This window comes from Muscardinus avellanarius, assembly GCF_963383645.1.
Source record: "Muscardinus avellanarius genome assembly, chromosome: 13".
Taxonomy (NCBI): Eukaryota; Metazoa; Chordata; class Mammalia; order Rodentia; family Gliridae; genus Muscardinus; species Muscardinus avellanarius.
In genome coordinates, this window is record NC_137799.1 from 64,692,890 (window position 1) to 64,712,157 (window position 19,268).

The 19,268-nt window shown below is 35.1% G+C and overlaps 2 protein-coding genes across 11 annotated transcripts in view; both read left to right on the forward strand.

The window, feature by feature from the left end:
• Window positions 1–19,268, forward strand: part of PTPRD (protein tyrosine phosphatase receptor type D) — a gene marked incomplete at both ends in the record, with an annotated part of 415,865 nt that overhangs the window by 164,031 nt on the left and 232,566 nt on the right. The gene's annotated exons all lie outside the window — the stretch shown is intronic.
• LOC308271921 (small ribosomal subunit protein uS12-like) lies at window positions 13,692–14,123 on the forward strand (the record flags this gene model as incomplete). The annotated part of the gene is made up of 1 exon (XM_080708594.1): window positions 13,692–14,123. The coding sequence occupies one exon, from the start codon at window positions 13,692–13,694 to the stop codon at window positions 14,121–14,123; it is 432 nt and encodes a 143-aa protein (XP_080564720.1).

Consider the following 19,268-nt stretch of genomic DNA (forward strand, 5'->3'; position numbering starts at 1 on the left):
TCAATATCTGACATTATCATAACACATTTATTATTAATAGAAATATATTTTCTCTTTCCAATATCTTTCTTGATGTAAATTTGTGAAATAACACAAGAAACCTGTTATAATCCTCACAAGCAACAAATGTTCATGACTATCACACAGAATTGAAGTATGATCATGTCTCTCTCCTTTTTCATACATCTGTTGTTTGAAATTGCAAGTAAGAAAAAGAACAAAGGATTATCCTGGGCTACAACTCACATCACCAGTCTTTCTCTCCATATGAATATCATTAACCCTATCTCATAAGTCATCCTGCATCCTTTCTGATGTATATATCCACATACTATTGGTTCTGCTTAATTTCCTGGTCTCCTATTTTACCACATTGTGAATTTTTCTCATCTGCCATATTCTAACTCTTTGAAGCTTTTCCCAATTGCTTTAGCAGATCTGGTCAATGGACCACATTGATTTGATAATACTTTATATAAATGCCTTATATTCTACTAAGTTAATCAAGTTTGCAAGTTTAGATATGTGTGCACATGTATGTGTATTTGTGTGTGTGTGTGTATAGTATGCTCATGCATACATGCACCCAGAACTATAATACTCAATTTAATACATTTCAAAGGATGATGTCCATCATCTACTGCCAGAGTCAATAGAGTAATTAGTTACAATTTATTTCAATTTCTTATTGGCTTTCTTCTTCCATTCTTCTTCTACAAGCATATATTGTACCACTTCTAAGAACTCAGTCAGTGCTGGAAATGCACAGGCTAAATATATTTGGCTTTCTCTAGAGCACTTCGGAAATATTTATAAGTCCGGCACAATATAGTTATAAATTGATATTAGTGTCAATTTTTAAATTGTCAATTTATAATTTATATTAGTGACAAGTGCTATATGTACTCCATATAACTCCATGTAATTTGAAAGTTTTGGTTCCTTTACTTTTATGCAGAATTTTTAGTAAACAATAATTATATGGAAATTCTGTTCAAGCCAATATTTTATTAAACTACTAGCATTGTACGAAAATACTGTTAATGTCAGTGGAACACAGGGAATGAAGTATAATGTATAACACCCCCAAAAATCATTTTAAGTATTTTTTATGTATTTCATCGAGAAATACCTTTCTTAAGTATTTTATTCATTGTAGTTAATCAGATTCTGGTCAACACTGCTTTTATACAATATTGCTGCTTTTCCATTGTATATTGCAAACAGCCAATAACTAGGGTTCCTGAAGTATTTTACCCAGTGGATAGAGCATGTGACATATCGACAATCTAAAGAAATTTTTAAGTTCTATTTTCTTTTTTTGAGTGTATGCAACCATTGGGTTAAATTGTTACTTAAATAACTAATAATAATTATGATAACTTTTCTTATATGGTATACAAGCAAAAAAGTTCTCAGAAGCACTGTTTACTAAACACATTCTATATAGTAGTTGAAGGTGAGGGTTCTATTTGATGAATAACTTGCCTAATTGATTTTCTAAGGAGATAACTTATAAATGGCACTTGGCTTATGGTAGCATTGTAAGAATTATCTTATGGTCTTGCATGGAAAGAACTTTATGTAATTTTACTCATTTTTCATGATGAATGTGTGTTAGGGGAAACTTGGTTTTGTATCATATATAACATTGTTTTTTCATGGTTGTCCTCAGATTTCAAAAGCATATATCCTATGTACAGCTTTTTGATGTGTTTAGAGTATGTATAAATTATAAATAATTTAAGATAAGGTTTCAGTTTTAATTTTTGGTTTGCTTATATAGTAGGGAAATATTTGTTATATATTCATAGGAAAGGAAAGATAACAACAATCAAGATAATTTTAGTTATGTGTAGAGATTAATATGGAAACACACAATTTTAATAATTTTCAGACATTAATGTGCATCAGAATCACCTGGAAGTCTCACTGAAATTGACTGTTGGATCCTACCCCTAGAGTTCGCCATAGTAGGTCTGGGATAAGACCAAGAATTTGCATTTTTTATAAATAAAATTCCAGGTGATATTGAGACTGCTGCTCTGGGATAATCATTTACAATCATGGCAGTTGAATATAGGTAGAACAATAAGATACATCAAAGGTGCTTCTAGAATAGAGGCAGAGGATCCTCAGGTGACCTGAGAAATTAAGGGAAGAAGTTAACACTTCAGCTAAGACTTGAAGGCTCCCTAAAGGTTCTTCAAACATTTAAGAACTGGAGATTTTCTAGGCACGAGAAATGGTGTATGATCAAGTGATATGGTGTATTTGCAGAATTCTTCAGTAGCTCAGATTCTGGCTTCCATATCATATTTGGAAAAGGAAGAGAATGGGAATCTGCAGAGTTTTAGCAACCTTTGAAGCAAAAAAAAAAAAAAAAAGATTTGAATCAAGAAAAGCTTAGTAAAAGATTAGCTGGTTTGAAAAATTGGCTCTGGCTGCTTTGCAGGAAGTTGGATTGGAGAGGTTTAGTACTGAAGTTAAAACAAACAGTAAACGATAAAGGTCCAGGCTGCTCTACTGACGGCACGGAGGACAAGAAGAATTAGAGAGGCTTATAGATAGCATCAATGGAGAAAATAGCAGTTGTGTGTTGCTACTTTAAAGACTTGAGTCATCAACCATGCTTTCTGCGTTGGCCCACTGCTTTAGTGGACATGGCATATACTGAGATCGAGCCTGCTGAAAATACCATGTATTTGTGAAGGCTTACTTCTGGGGAATAATTTATTTTGGCATTGTTGAGATTAGCTTTGTCTATGAAATATACAACTGATATTTTCAGGAAGGACACATGAAATGGACACATGGTAGTGAAAATATGGTTTGTTTTGTTGCTGTATTAGCCTTGCAAGGCATAACACAAAATGCATACTTATATATCTGTATCCATATGCCCCCCCAAATAAAACTACATAATCCTAATTTAATTATTATGGTCTCAACCTTCAGGACATTTTTTTATTTTGACTGAAATTCTAAAATCTGAAATTTTAGAACACATTGGAAAAGACATAAACTATAATAGATAATCCATAAAAATGCAAATCATGAACATAAAACAACCATCATTTCTCCCTACAAATATCAGTGAGAGTCTATGATTCTATCTTGGAAGTTTGCCTCAAATGTAAAATTATTTCAGTAAGCTGAAAATGGCAATGTAACAAAACTCTGAATATCGTGTGTTTATAGTTATTACAGATATTGACATTATTTTTATAAATACGATAGAATAAGGAATTGCTGCAGGTATTATGTGCCAACAATTGGTTGAAAAGTGTGCACATTAATATTTAAGAGGAAAGAAAAAAGGCTTCAATAATCTTCCAACACTTCAGGGTTTGGTATTATAAGGATAGATAAACAGTTTGTACAAACATTATCCTCTTCCAAGCTGCATGCATACTAATACCATCCATTACAACATGTGAGATTTAAAGGCCATTTGGGATATCTCATTTGTAAATGTAAACGAACCCAAGTCATTTTATTGCTGAAGTCACTGCAGCACACCCCCAGCCTATCAGTAGAGCTGTGCCTGGAACTTGGTCCTGTGCAGAACCTTCTCTGGCCTGGCCTTGCATTCCTAGTATCCACTCAATGTTTAGTTCATTGTAGGAATTTAATACATTTTAGTTAATGCACTTGTAAGTATAACTATATGAATCACAACCATTTCTTATTTGTTTTTGCAACTCAAACTCACTTCTTAGTTGCCTTTTCCATTTCTAAATTTTTCTTGACCAAAAGATAAGCAGATGGACATTATCATCTGGTAAAGGCAGATAGGGTGGGAGTGAAAGACGAAAGCAAAGGTTGCTTCTTTGTATTATATTAGAAGAGGAAAAGCCGGGCGTGGTGGTGCACGCTTGTAATTCCAGCATTTGGGAGGCTGAGACAGGAGGTTGCAGGTCATGCACAGCCTTGGCTATTTAGTGAGGACCTTTGCAACTCAAGATAAAGAGTAAAATATGGCTCAGACACCTGGTTCTATCCCCAGTACCTCAAAAAAAAAAAAAAAAAAAAGAGGAGGAGGTGGAAGAGGAAGAGGAGGAGGAGGAGGGGGGTGGGAGGGGGTAAGAGAGACCAACAGACAGAATGAATTCACCATTGTATCTGAATGTGCATGTTGAAAACTCTGCAGAGGTATTTAATAAATTTGCCAAATTTTTGGAAATAAGCCATTGCTTTTTCTATGAAAAGGGGAAAACAGGAAGTGAGTCTTCTAAACCTTGAGTCCCTTGGTTCTGATAAGTGAATTCAATCAGGCCTTGTTAGATGTATATAAATCCAGTTGAACTTCTGTATCCATGGTTCCAAATGCATGGAATTAACCAAGCACTGATTAAAATATTTGGGAGGAAGGAGACTGGGTCTGTATTATACAGTTTTCTTTGTTGGCATTATTCTGGAACAGTAACATTTATTTACCTAGCATTTACGTTGTATTGAGTATTATAAGTAATCTAAAAGTGAAGTATATGGGAGAATGTTCATAGGTTATATGCAAGTTCCTTGCTATTTTATGCTATTGACTTTAGAATGTTTAATTTTAGCATTTTCTGGAAGTCCTGGAATCAGTCCTCCATGAATCTTGAGAGAGAACTATATAATCATTTTTCTTCTCTCTCTCTCTCTCTCTCTCTCTCTCTCTCTCTCTCTCTCTCTCTCTCTCTCCTCTGTGGTCAGAGTTACCTTGAGGGATAGTCTAACTTATTTTTGGTAAATGAGACATAAAATATTATCATCGGTGTTGAAAACTTCATTCTGTTAAATTCAAGTCTCCTACTTGCTTGCAATCTCAACTATTGAACAGATATTGTCAAAAATCAACAATATTTCTGTAAATCCTCAACTAAGGTGTTATCGCTCTGTGTCACTTTAGTGAAATTGATGACCAGACTGTCCTCATAAGTTTATGCCTGGGTTGGATTTATTAGCTTTTACTTGACTTTATGCAGTATTTTCATTTTCTGATTAATTTTCTAATTACTGGGGACACTTCCTCTCTTGGGCATTTACTTTCTTCTTCTTTTAAATATATTTGAAAATTTGTGACTACTTACAGATATCAACATACCACTTCTTTTTATAAGTTTGTTTGGAGTTTGGCAGTGAGTCATTTAAGTGCGATTGTCAATTAATTGAGCAATTATTTGAGTTTAACCCCGGAGGGAGGAATGAAAGTCTAGCTGAACATAGATATTTATTTTACTGAATGGAGAAAAATGGAAAGAACCCATAGGAAATGGTGCCTTGAACTTAAATGTAATACCATCTGAAAAATTAAAGAAAAATACATCTTCTCTCAGATACTAACCTTCATTTTGTTTAATAAAACACCTCATAAATAGACTGTTCCCTAGGTGTTTCAAACTATTGATCTTATAATACTTTAACAAACATTGTATTAATTAATTTTATTATTCAATTAATTATTCTTTAATAATTTTGGAGCAGTTTTTAGGGCCTTCAGTATATTGACATCTTGAATTAAAATGTTCTTATAGGCCAGATGCGGTGGCACAAGCCTGTATTTTCAATATTTGGGAGACTGAAACAGGGCGATCCTGAATTAAAATGATCTTGTAGACCAGATGCAGTGGCACAAGCTTGTATTTTTCAATACTTGGAAGACTGAAACAGGGAAATCACAAGTTGCGAAGTTTAGCCTCAGCAATTTATTGAGGCTCTTTGTAGGGAGACCATTTTGAAGTAAATAAAATTGGGCTAGGGGTGTAGTTCATAGGAAGAATGCCCCTGGGTTACATCCCCAGTCTCACACACACACACACACACACACACACACACACACACACACACACACTCACAGTGTCTAGGTAGTTCTATTGGAGGGCAACATGGTAGCTGCTCTAATGGATAGGAGGTGAGATCTTAATTCAATCCTTAAGGGGGCATTTCATGGAATCCAATTATCTTCTCAATTAAAAATGCCATATTACGCCCATTGTATTTTATTATTAATGATTAATAGTTGAATTATTAATATGATTCTGGTAATTTTAAGGACCAACTACTATTTTTTACAGTCTTCCCATTAAATAAATTGAGACAGGTTTCCATCACAAAGATGAATGGTACAGCACATCTTCTGCAGTACCTGCAGGTATTAATAGGTTTACACAGAAGTTAGGACAGAGACTGAAGTATAAATAGAACATGAGATAAATGGTTTTGTATTGAAGAGCAATGGATAAGATCTGTGAAAATGTCATTTCTGCCAAATATCTGAAAAATATAAGGAAGAGCGATTAATATTACCATCCTTGGCTCTAGATGAAAGTTAAAATATTCATTAGAGAAATTGTTTTCTTCCACATTCATGCACACATGAATCCCAAAATTGTTCTATTAGAATTAAAATGTAAGCAAAATGTAAATATTACCCTTATTTATATTTTAATAATAATTTTGAATTGTAGTTATAAAAATGTTCTGCATCAATTAAAAACATGAAGTTAATAGCAGTGTTCCCTAAATACTCTTACTAATGTTTATTTAGCTATGTGTTGTAAATTAACATGTTTAAGGATGTGATAATTTTTTAATCATTTAAATGCTATAGATTGAGGAACTGAAACAGAGACAGGTTTGTGAAGGTTAAAGATATGGCTAATAATCAGGAGAGAGGATTCCATCTGTTTTGAAATGAGAAAAAAAGAATTTAGCCTAGTTTTAAACTGGGTTTTAATATGAGAAATATTTACCTAGCTGAGTTCTGTGTATTCAGAGTGAATAGACATGTAAAAAATGTCTACCGGTCTATGTAAAAAGGTTCTGGGTTTACCCAATCTCATTACATTCCAGAAATTTAACTCACTTTTCTTTCTGTCGCGATCGTCTAGTGTTTCTAGATGATTTCTAGACTATTTGCCTCTCATTTTATTTCTGGAATAAGTGGATAAAATATATAATAGAAATAAATAACCATATTTTGAGTGGTACCACTACATTTCTTATGGTACATTAAAGTGACAAAATTTTATACATCATGTTATTATATTCAGAACACGTTTTCAGCTAATATTTAAAAAATGAAGCATAGTAACAACAAGAACACAAAACAAATAATAAACTCAGGACTGGCCACATAATTTTGAGGCACATTTTAGAATTAAAATGTGAAGCCATCTTATTCAGAATTTTTTAAAAATTTAAATATGAAAACAGAAAATTAAACTGAGAGTGGGATTCTGTATGACTTTACTACAGTCTGTATACCTAGGAAGCAAGCTCTGAGTGAACCAAATCCTGAAAAAAAGGGTAAATTTTCTAATGTACATGACTTACATTCATAAATATATCAAAAGTCAGTCACTAAGCCAGACATGAGAAAGAAGGACCGGGGAGGGAATGGGGTAGAAATTGGGGAAGGTCTAAGTGAGTAATGTGTACATGTACACCTCAGCCATCTTATACCTCATTCAGATGTATGACTTCAATGAACCAATATAGATTCTTAAAAAAAACTATAGATGCCCCTCAAAAAAGTCATCATTACTGGTGATCATAGAAATGGAAATTATTGAGGATTTGCTATATAATCAAGAAGGTCTTTCAGCATCAATTTAGCATAAATTTACATTTTAATGTTAATTTCACATTATAGGGCCATGTTAAAATTGCGATTCTAAGTTGCCATCTATTCATTTATACCTAGGTATAATGCCTTAGAAGTAGCAATACATTTAATAAAAGACATACAAAACTCATATTCTTTGACTTTGTATTTATGATACCACGAGTTCAAAGATTTAATCTGAAGATATCTGGATAAAAACATTTAGCTTAGAAATTGCTATAATAGCAATAGATTATCAATCTAAATGTACTCACTTAGCTTTGAATATTAACAGGCTTTGAAAGTGTTAAGTGTTAAGCTTGGACACTGCAACTTGGGAAATGTTTAAGAAATTCTTGGGATATATGTGTAAGCAGAACCAAGCATACAAATGTGGGCAAAATATTCTATTTAAGAACTATATGATATAAAACATGTCAAAATGTAGACAGGAAAATAATACTCAAAAGATGAACACTTAGGTAGTGGAAATGTTGTATATTGTTCATTATTTTTTCAAGTTAAAGAGTGAAATGTAATTTTTAAAAGGTCCTCTCGAGACTTCCTCCTGTGTTTTAATCTAATCTATTACTTAATGATGCTAATGAGGGTGACTCAAGTACCTCTCTGAACAGTTACTCTGGAGCCTAATTCTCCTTGCAGAATGTTTTGTGATGCTTAGTCTTAATGTATTCCTTTTTAAGATCTAGACCATCACTCTTCATTTCAGCTTTTTATTACCATTTAAAATATTTTTATAGTCCTTATGCATTTCTTGTAATATATTGCTCTTTTCTGTAAATGAAGAGTTTCCTCCGAGTCATTTTGTGTTCATAACTGTTCCATATACCCAGGACTGAAAATCTTGTGTCTGGAGTGCTCTTACAATGCAGACACCTCTATCCTCAAAATGATTAACTTGGGATATTTTATGTTAAGACTATCATAGAAGATCTTCTGTAGGTTTTGGTTTTACTTTTTGCTAGGTAAAAGATCATATAGATACTATTTTTGACCCTTAATTTTACAAGTGAAATTTGCAAAATTTGAAGCACAAATCTGAAGTTTTGGGTCAGAGCCAAGCCTAATTTGTGGCAAACTCAAGAGTGGCATCCGGGTTTCATTGACACCCCAAATATGCTGATTATATTTAATAAATGAGTTCATGGAATATTACCACTTTTGTTTATATGCTATATAAAGACAGCATTTTGTATTGCAGTGTCAAATTTATGAGTTGACACATTTTGTCTTTAATCTCTGTATCACCACTGTATCCTTTATTTTTGGTTCCACTAACATCAGTTCTTTCATAGTTTTATTTTTTCCTCTGTCAAGTAATCAGCCTGAAAGAGACCATGACCGAAACTGTCACAAGAAACTCTGTGCTCATGATGCTGGGGATAAGTTTTGGCCTCAGTTTGATTGACTCTTATCAGAGCGTGCCCTTGAAAATAATGAACCATTTCCACAGCTTCCAGAACCACTTTATTTGTATGGTTTCACAGAGTTGAAGCTTATACTATAGGACAAATCAGAATGTTGCTGTGAGTTCCCTTAAACTAACAAACAGTATTGCATTATCCATCAAATCTTGTTTTCCTAAATCTAATTTTTAGGATAAATTCCTAAACATTTTTTTAGGATAACAAATGTTTAGGAGAAATTCCAGTGTGTCTTTGCTTAGTTGCTGTTTCTCCTCCAGAGTAGTATCTGTCTCTTTTGTGAAGACATTCTGTATATTTGTATATCTATGGTTGATTTTGATAATGACCTAAATTCTCTGTTTGCTTCAATTCTGTTGTGTTTTGTCATTTTTTAAGATTTTAGGTTAGTTTGCTGACATTTAAATGTCTTCTGAGATTGAATGGAATAGAAAGCAGAATGTGATCGTTCACTCTCAAGCCTTATGTTGGAATCGGCTAATTGTACCTCTTTCCTGAGATCTCACACTCTTAAATATTTACTCAGTGGACTCAGAGTGGCAGAGAGAACATTAGGAGGGATACCTCCAAAGGGAAGCTGACTAAGGAAAACTAAACTGGCCTAACTCCAGTGATAAATGCCAAACGGGTTTATCACTGAGGGTAAAAACTGATAAATGGAATCTGCCGAGGAAATGTGTGAGCTGGAGCACTTTGCCCATACCTGTGGGCCCTCCGTGGCAACTGTGTGAGAGCCTTTGCTTTTATGTGCTAGCCCCTGGAAACAATTTCACTCCTGAAATGCTTCAAGAGTGTTTAAGATAATGGACTTCATACTCCCCGCCTGGTCTTACCCTGTAGAGCACACTCAACTCATTCGGTTTGAACTCCATTCTATCAGGCTCTTTATCCATTAATTTTCTTCTGACCTTGAGCATAAAATATATGCGCTTTTTATGCTGTGGTGCTTTGTGCAGAGAAGAGGAATAGCATTACCAATCCATCACCATTATGAATGATACAGCTTAAAACAAACACAGGTCAGAGACAGATATTTTAAGAGCAGATTTGTATTGATTCCATCACTACATTGAGCTAAAAGGAAAAGAACTCTGAGACTATAAATGATGAAGCAAGTTTTGACAAATAGCCACAGCCACAAGAGTCGACTTAAGAATGTGCCTCATGGGCAGTCATTGGTAAGAAGGAAAAATTTTTCATGATTATAAAAATCCGCCTTCCTTCAATGTATTTATTACCATACTTTACACAGCATATTTTGGGGCAATAGCATTTTTGCTTTCTCAGAGTTTCTGACTGACACTTGAATGCTATTTAGTTGTTGTTAGAGGACAGAGGAAAGGCCAGGCGTGGTGGCGCACGCTTGTAATCCCTGCGCTTGGGAGGCAGAGACAGGAGGATCGCACAGGTTTGAAGCCAGCCGTGCCCGCTGGCTTAGGAGACCCTGTTTCCAATTTTTTAAAAAATGTAAAAATAGGTCTGGGAGTGTAGCCTGGAGGTAGAAGGGCTTCCAGGAAACCCAGTACCACCAAAATAAAAATAAAAATAAAAATAAAAGAAGACACAGGAAAGCTTGTTAGATTCCCTAATCTTTATTAAGTTGTTGCTTTTTAAAATGTTTAAACTAACCTTGAATGGTATGTGGTAGCTTGCTTGTTTTGCCATTTGGTTTTGAGTACATCTGTTTAAAATTTTGAAAGTGTGGGTATTATGGCAAATAAAATGTTATTGAAGCATAATAAATAATAAGTAGTCTATTTCTCATCACCGTTTCTGTTTGAAATTCCAATTATAAAGAGACTCATTATTTAATATATAGAGCCACATATACTATCAAGTTACCTTGTGTTACCCAATTTCATGGCCCTTGAGATTATAATAGAGTTGATAGGTCTCTGCTATAGAACAGTCATCCTGCACATGTAAAAAGATGCACAGAACATAGGGTAACATCCACGTACACAGGTGTGACTGAACCTCCACTAATACTTTATTAGGCAGGTTATTTTCTCTTCTAACAATCTACTATATCATATCCAAAATGTTATTGTTATATCTGATATAACAATAGACAGCTGCAGAACTGATGCTCAAAAAAAAAAAAAAAAGATATCAGGCGTCTCATGTATTTTTTAAGATTCTGACCTGAAAAAAGAAGAATACTACTTTCCTGAGAGATGAAAAAACCCTACACTGTAAAGTTTCTTTGAGAGATTTGAATATTTTTATATGCCATGTGATAATTATTGCTTAAAATTAGGATTATTAGATGTCTACTATGTCTACCTACTTCTATTAGGATTATGGTAGCAAGAATGTCCATGCCAGACTTTTTTCCCCTTGTATTATTAAGAAATTTGAAGTATACATTTACATGTTTACTATGTTCACATTTTCAATGCAATGCAGAATAAATCTTCTTGCTGATAATTATCCTCTGTACTTTATGGTTCTGTTTTCACAACCTCACACTTCTCTCCCATGTTTAATATGGGATTGTTATAAAGGCTCTAATTAGTCACTTACCTGGTAGAAATTGAGAGCTCACTTTAATCTAGTTACAGGAAAGATCTATAATAAAAACTGGAATGGCTAGATACAGGATTTCACAACTGGTGTTAGGTTTGTTATAAGCTGTAGAAAATCCATTTTCTTTTGCTTTAATTATGAGTAAAATTCAGAGTTGAGCCAAATCACTTCCTCCTTATTCTTTTCTTTCTCTTCTCTCTACAAGTCCTTTGTACCTTTTTTCCCCTTCTATATGTAACTTAACTGTCACCTAGTATTGTGCTGAGAATTAAGCAGTCATGTATGAACAGTATTTGAATGTAGTGACTGATCCATGTATGGCAGCAACTAGTCCTTTCTTCCTACTTCCTCCCCATCTGCCTCTGCATGTTCTCACCACAATCCTCCAACTTGAACTTTCTCAAACAAATGTTATTTTCTTTTATATTTGTATTTGTACTGATTTCAAATGGCTTTCATGTTAAAAAAGAAAAAGCAATATAATAGCCGGGTGTGGTGGTGCGCGCTTGTAATCCCAGCATTTGGGCGGCTGAGACAGGAGGATCACAATTCGTGGACAGCCTCAGCTGTTTAGTGTTGCCCTCGGCAACTTAGTAAGACTCTGTTTCAAAATAAAGAATATTTGAGTAGAAGGTTTAGCTCGGAGGTCAAATGGCCCTGGGTTTCATCCCCAGACCCACAAAAAAAAAAAAAAAAAGCGGTATATTTAGGTTGAATTATTAATTGCTTTTGAGGGGGATTTTTAAATTGCAACTTTTAAAGACAAGTTTTGTCTTTATAATCACAAACAAGTTTACAGACCTATAAATTTATTATAAAAACATAGCATGGATGTCTGAAAATGAGGGGATATGCTTTAGGAATTAAAAACAAAGCTCTCTTCTGTTTATATTCATGAAATTTTATTTGCTAAGGAGGGGAAACTGAGTGTGGTATTTCTCATGGAACTCATTTGCTTGGGGTGAGCCCTCCTTTGGTTACTGAAACTGATCCATCGCAAGATGTAACCAGGAAGAAAATTAGCAATATTAGCAATTGGCAAAGGAAGGAAAGTGATATTAAGGAGGAGTAAGAGTAATTCTTTAGTGTCCCTCTGCCCAGAAAACATATTGGATGCATTGTTCAAAACAAAAATCACGATAAAATTGATAATGTATGTTCTGTATCTTACAGTTTCTCAGATTTAGAAATTTCATTGTATATAGAAAATGTGTGAGCATTCTGTTTTATTATTTTTTATTGAATGTACATTTCACAAGGGAATTTTTCAATGTTTATAGTTAGAGTTTTTAATTAGTATATTTCTTAAATAAAAATAATAAGCAAATTCCCTTTGATAAAACCGATATATAAGATATTTTCAGAGAATATTTTTTTGGTGGTACTGGGGTTCCTGGAAACCCTTCTACCTTCGTGCTATACTCCCAGACCTATTTCATACTTTTTTATTTTTGGAAACAGGGTCTCTTAAGCCAGCGCGGATGGCTTCGAACCTGCGCGATCCTACTGTCTCCGCCTCCCAAGTGCAGGAATTCCAAGCGTGGGCCACCACGCTTGGCTTTTCAGAGAATTTTTAAAGTATTGAGGTTTTAAAGTAAATTCTCTTAAGTATTTTTATAGGACTGCTCAGTTGAGATAAATGAAAAAGAATGAAAAAGCCAAATTGCAAGGTGTGATTCTTTTTACTTTTCATCCTTTGAAAATAAATCACTACTAGATCAAGGAGACTGTAGATATACCAGTTGTTGAAGGGAAAAGAGACTTGTGATAATTGGAGAACTCAGTTTTTTTCATTAGTTTTATAGAAAGTTTTCTCAGAAATGTTTTTCCTTAAAGAGAAAGAGAACTTTTTAATTTTTTTTTTTTTTTTGTGTGTGTGGTACTGGGGTTCCTGGAAGCCCTTCTACCTTTGGGCTACACTCCCAGACCTATTTCATACTTTTTTATTTTTAGAAACAGGGTCTCTTAAGCCAGCGCGGCTGGCTTCGAACCTGAGCAATCCTCCTGTCTCCGCCTCCCAAGCGAGGGGATGACAAGCGTGCGCCACCACACCAGTCAGATAGAGAACTTTTTAAAAACAGAATAGAGGGCTTCTCTCTTTTGCTGCGGCCCGTGGCACCGGCAGGATGGGCAAGTGTCGCGGTCTTCATACTGCCAGGAAGCTCCGTAGTCACCGATGGGACCAGAAGTGGCATGAAAAACAGTACAAGAAAGCCCATTTGGGCACAGCCCTGAAGGCCAACCCTTTTGGAGGTTCTTCCCCTGCAAAGGGAATTGTGCTGGAAAAAGTAGGGGTTGAAGCCAAACAGCCAAATTCTGCCATTAGGAAATGTGTGAGGGTCCAGCTAATCAAGAACGGCAAGGAAATTACAGCTTTTGTCGCTTATGATGGTTATTTGAACTTTATGGAGGCGAACGATGACGTTCTAGTTGCCGGGTTTGGTCGGAAAGGTCATGCTGTTGGTGACATTCCTGGAGTCCGATTTAAGGTTGTTAAAGTAGCCAATGTCTCTCTCTTGGCCTTATACAAAGGCAAGAAAGAAAGACTGAGATCATAAATATCAATGGTGAAAATGTGGTAGCAATAAATTTTCATATTCCAAAAAAAAAACCAGAATAGAAATGATTGTCCCCTCTCTGCCTCTTTATAGCAGAGGTACTATGTGAATTTTTATATTTAATTTCTGCAAGTCCATGATTTGAAGTAGGTCAGAGAGTAACTGCCTGCCTGATATAATATGTTGTGATATTGGATGGGGTGGCCTTATTGATGGTAATGGTATGGTACTATTGTAGCCTTTTCTTCTGAAAGTTTTAAGGCTTGCAGAGGTGGTAGCATCTCTTGGAGTAGAGGTGACATCATAAAATGAGTCCTGCGAGAAGAGGATACCTGTAGAGAGCAGGTCCTTTGCTCCTATTGTCTTCTCTTCTTTAGGGAGTATATTTATTTATCATGCTTGGCCCACCCTAAAATACAAATGGAGTTTGAGAGTTTTATCTACCTAACATAAACTCCTTAAGACATGTACTCCAGTCTCAGAGAGGAGACTTTTAGAAGTAGAAAGGGAGATTTTAGGTAAAAAAGGTAAAACACTTACAACAACAGTAATGATTTTGTTTAGAACCAGATTTTTTTTTTAAACTTTGGAAGCGTATATTAATTGTAGGAACAGAAACGATGTCAGTGTTCTGCCATATCAAACATATTAGAGTTTTGCTAAGGACATGCAGGGTTTCACAGAGAGTCAACTGAATGTTACCATATTTGCTTGAGGTAGCATGGAGAATTTAGATTAGGATTCACAGAAGTTTCCTAAAGAAACTATATATTCCTTTATATGTATTTCTTTTTAAAGAACTGCATATATATAAGATGTTTATATTTCTTAAATATATTTACATATTTTATAGAAACTTTAGCCACTAGTGCCTCTGAAACAAAATACTTAGGGAAAACTATGATTTATACTGTGCGTTTTCATTTGATTTTCGATACAGATGCCATCAGAATTAGTGATTGTGATCACTTTAAAATTAAACTGGGCTGTCTTGTAGCAGTATAGAAAATCACATCTATTGGAGACATATAGCTCAACCTTTCTCTTCTCCTCAGGCTGAAGATCAATCTGGTGTGTCCTCTTATTTGTGTTTTACCAAAGGTTAATAATCAGCCTTTCAAAAGCACTTGGTTCAAAATCCTTTTAGCCCAGATGTCTCCAGCAGCCTAATTACCAATTTCTTCATAGGTGATTGAGGAGTGATAGGAATGAAAGGTTGTCTAGACATGAAAGCTAGGTCTTTGCTGTGACAGGTAATGTGCAAGTAGCTGTCATATTGCCTTGAAGTCACTCTTAGCTGAGAGAGAGAGGAAGGGAGGAATCTTCCATGGTATGGCATTTATGACATTCTTGATGGTAGCTTATAATATTTGAGATTTAAGAACCACATACTCCCCAGAATGTTGACAAATGGTATTGATTGTAACATAGCACCTCCACATTATCCAGAATACATGCATATAAAAGAATTTCCTAACAGAAATCTATTGCACTTAAAAATCATTATTAAGGATTAAGTAACAGTATTTTGAACATAACATGGGTCTTATTAATATTTTAATAGATTGTTTATAAGTTTTAGCCCCTCATTCTAGGAGAACCTATTTTATAAAACATTAAAGGCAAGCAGGGCATGATGGCATATACCTGTATTCCCGGTATTTGGGAAATGGAGACAGAAGATTTACAGTTTTGAAGACAAGCATTAGCAATGTGGTGAGTCTCTCAGCAACCTAGGAAGACCCTGTTTCAAAAGCAAAAATTAGGAATGGTTGGGGGTATAGCATGGAAGCAGAATAGAAAAATGTACCTGGGTTAAATACCTAGTACCAAAAAAAAACATTAGCAACAAGTTTGGTTTAATTTGCACGAAGAAGCAGTCTGTCTTCTAAAATCTATTCATAGCGATGACTATTCAATCTTGGCCTACAGATAGGATTAATTCATTCGATCATTCTTTCAGATATATCACAGAAAACTGGAATAAATGGCTAGAAATGTAAAAACAAAACAAAACCAAAAAAAAAAAAAACCCTCATGTCTGGATCTTGATTCTATGAATGAGTGTGCAGAACCTAATTAACTTAGTCATCACCCACATTTGTAAGGAAGAGAAATTGGATTGAAAATATCTAGAATTACTTCTACTCTAAAACTTGTATAATTCATTCATTCATTGATCCATTACTTTTAAATGCCTACTATGCACCAGATATATTGAATAACAAACTTCTTGACCTCAGAGTTCACATATTAATATAGAGGGTTAAATATAAGTATATCCACTAATAAGATGTTGAGTAACCACAATGACACTGATACTTAGTGAAATGCTGGAAATAATAGGGGTGAGTTAGGTAGTATCCCATTCCTTAGGGGACTTGAGTGAGTAGAATAAGGTCTTTCCATGGATCACTGAAATGTGATTTCCTTAATGAAGGAGGAGATGTGCTCATAATATTATGGAAATACATGGGCCAGATGTCTAATTCTCTAATTCCAGTGGAACTGTGGATGAGGATGGAATCATGGGAAGTTTTTTTGTTGTTGTTTTGTTTTGCCTTGTTTCATTTTAGAGAAAAAATGATTCCTCACTATATGTAAAATAATATTTTTAAGGGGAAGAAGAAGACTGCAAACTAGTAATGATATGTGAGACAGAATGAGAGGAATGGATGAAAAGTAAGAACAGCTTTGAAGCCTGAACAAAGAAAGGCACTACTGAAAAGTTATCATAAGACCTGCTTGCGTTGTTTTGTGTTTTTTTCCTCTGGTAATTTTTATTTCATCAATGCAAAGCCTCCTTTATAAGCTATTGATAAAATACTATCCTTTAGGGAGAAGGAGGGAAGGGGGAGGGAATGAGGAGGGAATTGGGAAAAGGCCTCTACCATCTTGTACCTTATTAAGAAATATGACTATAGTGCACCAATAAAAAATTTTAAAATATTGTCATTTAGTATTAGCAAAATGGATAAACAGAAAAGACTCATTGAAGAAGATCATATTCAAGAAGGGTGGTGCTTACCTTGAGAAAGGGCATTCCAAGGTATAGGGCCCCAAGACATGAATGAACTTTTTATTGAAATCAGAAAACAGAACTGAGGTGACTGGAACTCTCTGCCCAAGAAAATGTTGAGACTGGAGACATTTTTCTGAGAATGCAAGCATTAACATATGGTATTGATGTACCTTTCCTGAAATGTTCAACTTAAAGAGCTGGAATTGTTTTGGAATCACTCTCCTCTTAAAATTCATAGTTTCGGGACAGTTCACAATGGATATGAAAAAAATTAGCTCCCCCTTTATTTGTCAAGTAATCCTGAGTACTTACCATGTTTCAGGCTCTATAATAGACACTGAGAACCCAGGATGAATTGGATAGTCCCTGCCCTCCTGAAACCTCAGTTACTGGGAGCTACTCATGGTCTGCTGAGATCTCCTCCTTTGAAAGCATGTGTTAGTCAGAGATGGAGACACAGCTAGCATGAGCTCATCATTAGGGCCAGTGTCTATGCTTTAGCAAATTGTTTTTCTAGTGGAGATATTACCAAAACAGTATGGTTTGATTAACAGCTTTTGGTATACTGTTAGCCTTGTAATTCAATCCTGCAAAATAAGGAATGTGACTCCCACACATTCCATTCTCTCTGAGGGGAAAGCACACAAAAACAAAGAGGCTCAGGAAGTGCTGGGCGTGGTGGCACATACTTGTAATCCCAGTACTTGGGAGGTTGAGGAAGGGGGATTGCAGGTTTAAGGCCAGCCTCAGCAATGTAGCTAGAGCCCCCCCCCCCTTTTTTTGGTGGTACTGGGGGTGGAACCCAGATGCTTTCTACCTCCGGGCTATACTCCCAGACCTTTTTTTAAATTTTATTTTATTTGGAAACAGGGTCTCAGTAAGTTGCTGAAAGCCTCACTAAGTAGCTGAGGCTGGCTTCGAACCTGTGCAGCCTCCCAAGCGCAGGGATTACAAGCATGTGCCACCACGCCCAGCTAGCGAGAGCCTTTTTAAAAATTAAAAAAAAAAAAATAATGGAGTTAGTGTTATAATTTAGAAGTAGAATGCTTCTGGGTTCATGAGAATCAGGCAGAGACAGACAGACAGACAGACAGACAAAGATTGATTCACTGATGGGCTTCCTTCCTGAGGTAGAAATAGCAATAAAACTCTAAAGCAAGCTAAAGCAAGCAGGTATCCCACATATACGACTCTTCATATGTTTTTAACACTAGTTTTAAAAACGACCACTGCCAAAGAGAATGCATTGGTCTATAAATGAAACTTGCTCTATGCTTTTTACATTCAGTGTATTTCTTTCCAGAGGAGATATTTTCAGTTCCTCTTGTGCTGGTGATTTTATTTGATTCCAGCTTACTGGGGAGTCTGGGTTTATTTTCTTCACATATTTGATCTATAATCCTTCAGAACCCGTCCTAAGGTACCCAAAGTCTCATAAACTTTGTCTTGTTTTCTCTGTGTATACAAACAGCACATGAACTGAGACTTTCTATAATATACCATGTTTTCTGGAGGATTTTCTTTGTTCCTAACACTATTTTTTTTTATAAAACTTTGATGAGTAACCTGCCCCATTCATTTAGAATATGTATCTCAAAGATCACATAAACCAATATAAGAGTTGTAAAATCCTTTAAGATATGTTTAGCGGTTTAAATTTGTAATTAAAAGAAGAAATGGAATTTTCTCTTGCTCTTTTTTGTTTTCCTCTTCCTCTGGTGATAAAACAGTGCCATGCATTCATTTATAGAATTTTCATATCTAGCATGCTACTCCCACTATTTAAAAACTAAGCCGGCTTGTATTTTCTGTACGGTTTTCTTCAAAAAGAAGGAAAAAATGAACATGTTTTCTGGGACACTACTTGTGCTTAGGAATTTCAAATTCAAGTCTGGTCTGACATAATGTGCTGTACTTAATATTTGATAAACACATGAATCTCCTCCTTTCAGCAAGTAGTGAATTAGTAACTAATTAATTGAAAAATGTGGTATAGGACATTATATTTCAGAAAAGAGTCACATTTAAAGTAGCCATTAATGTGGGGTGTGGTGGCACATGCTTGTAATTCCAGTACTTGTGAGGCTGAGACTGGGGGATCACAGGTTTACAACCAGCCTCAG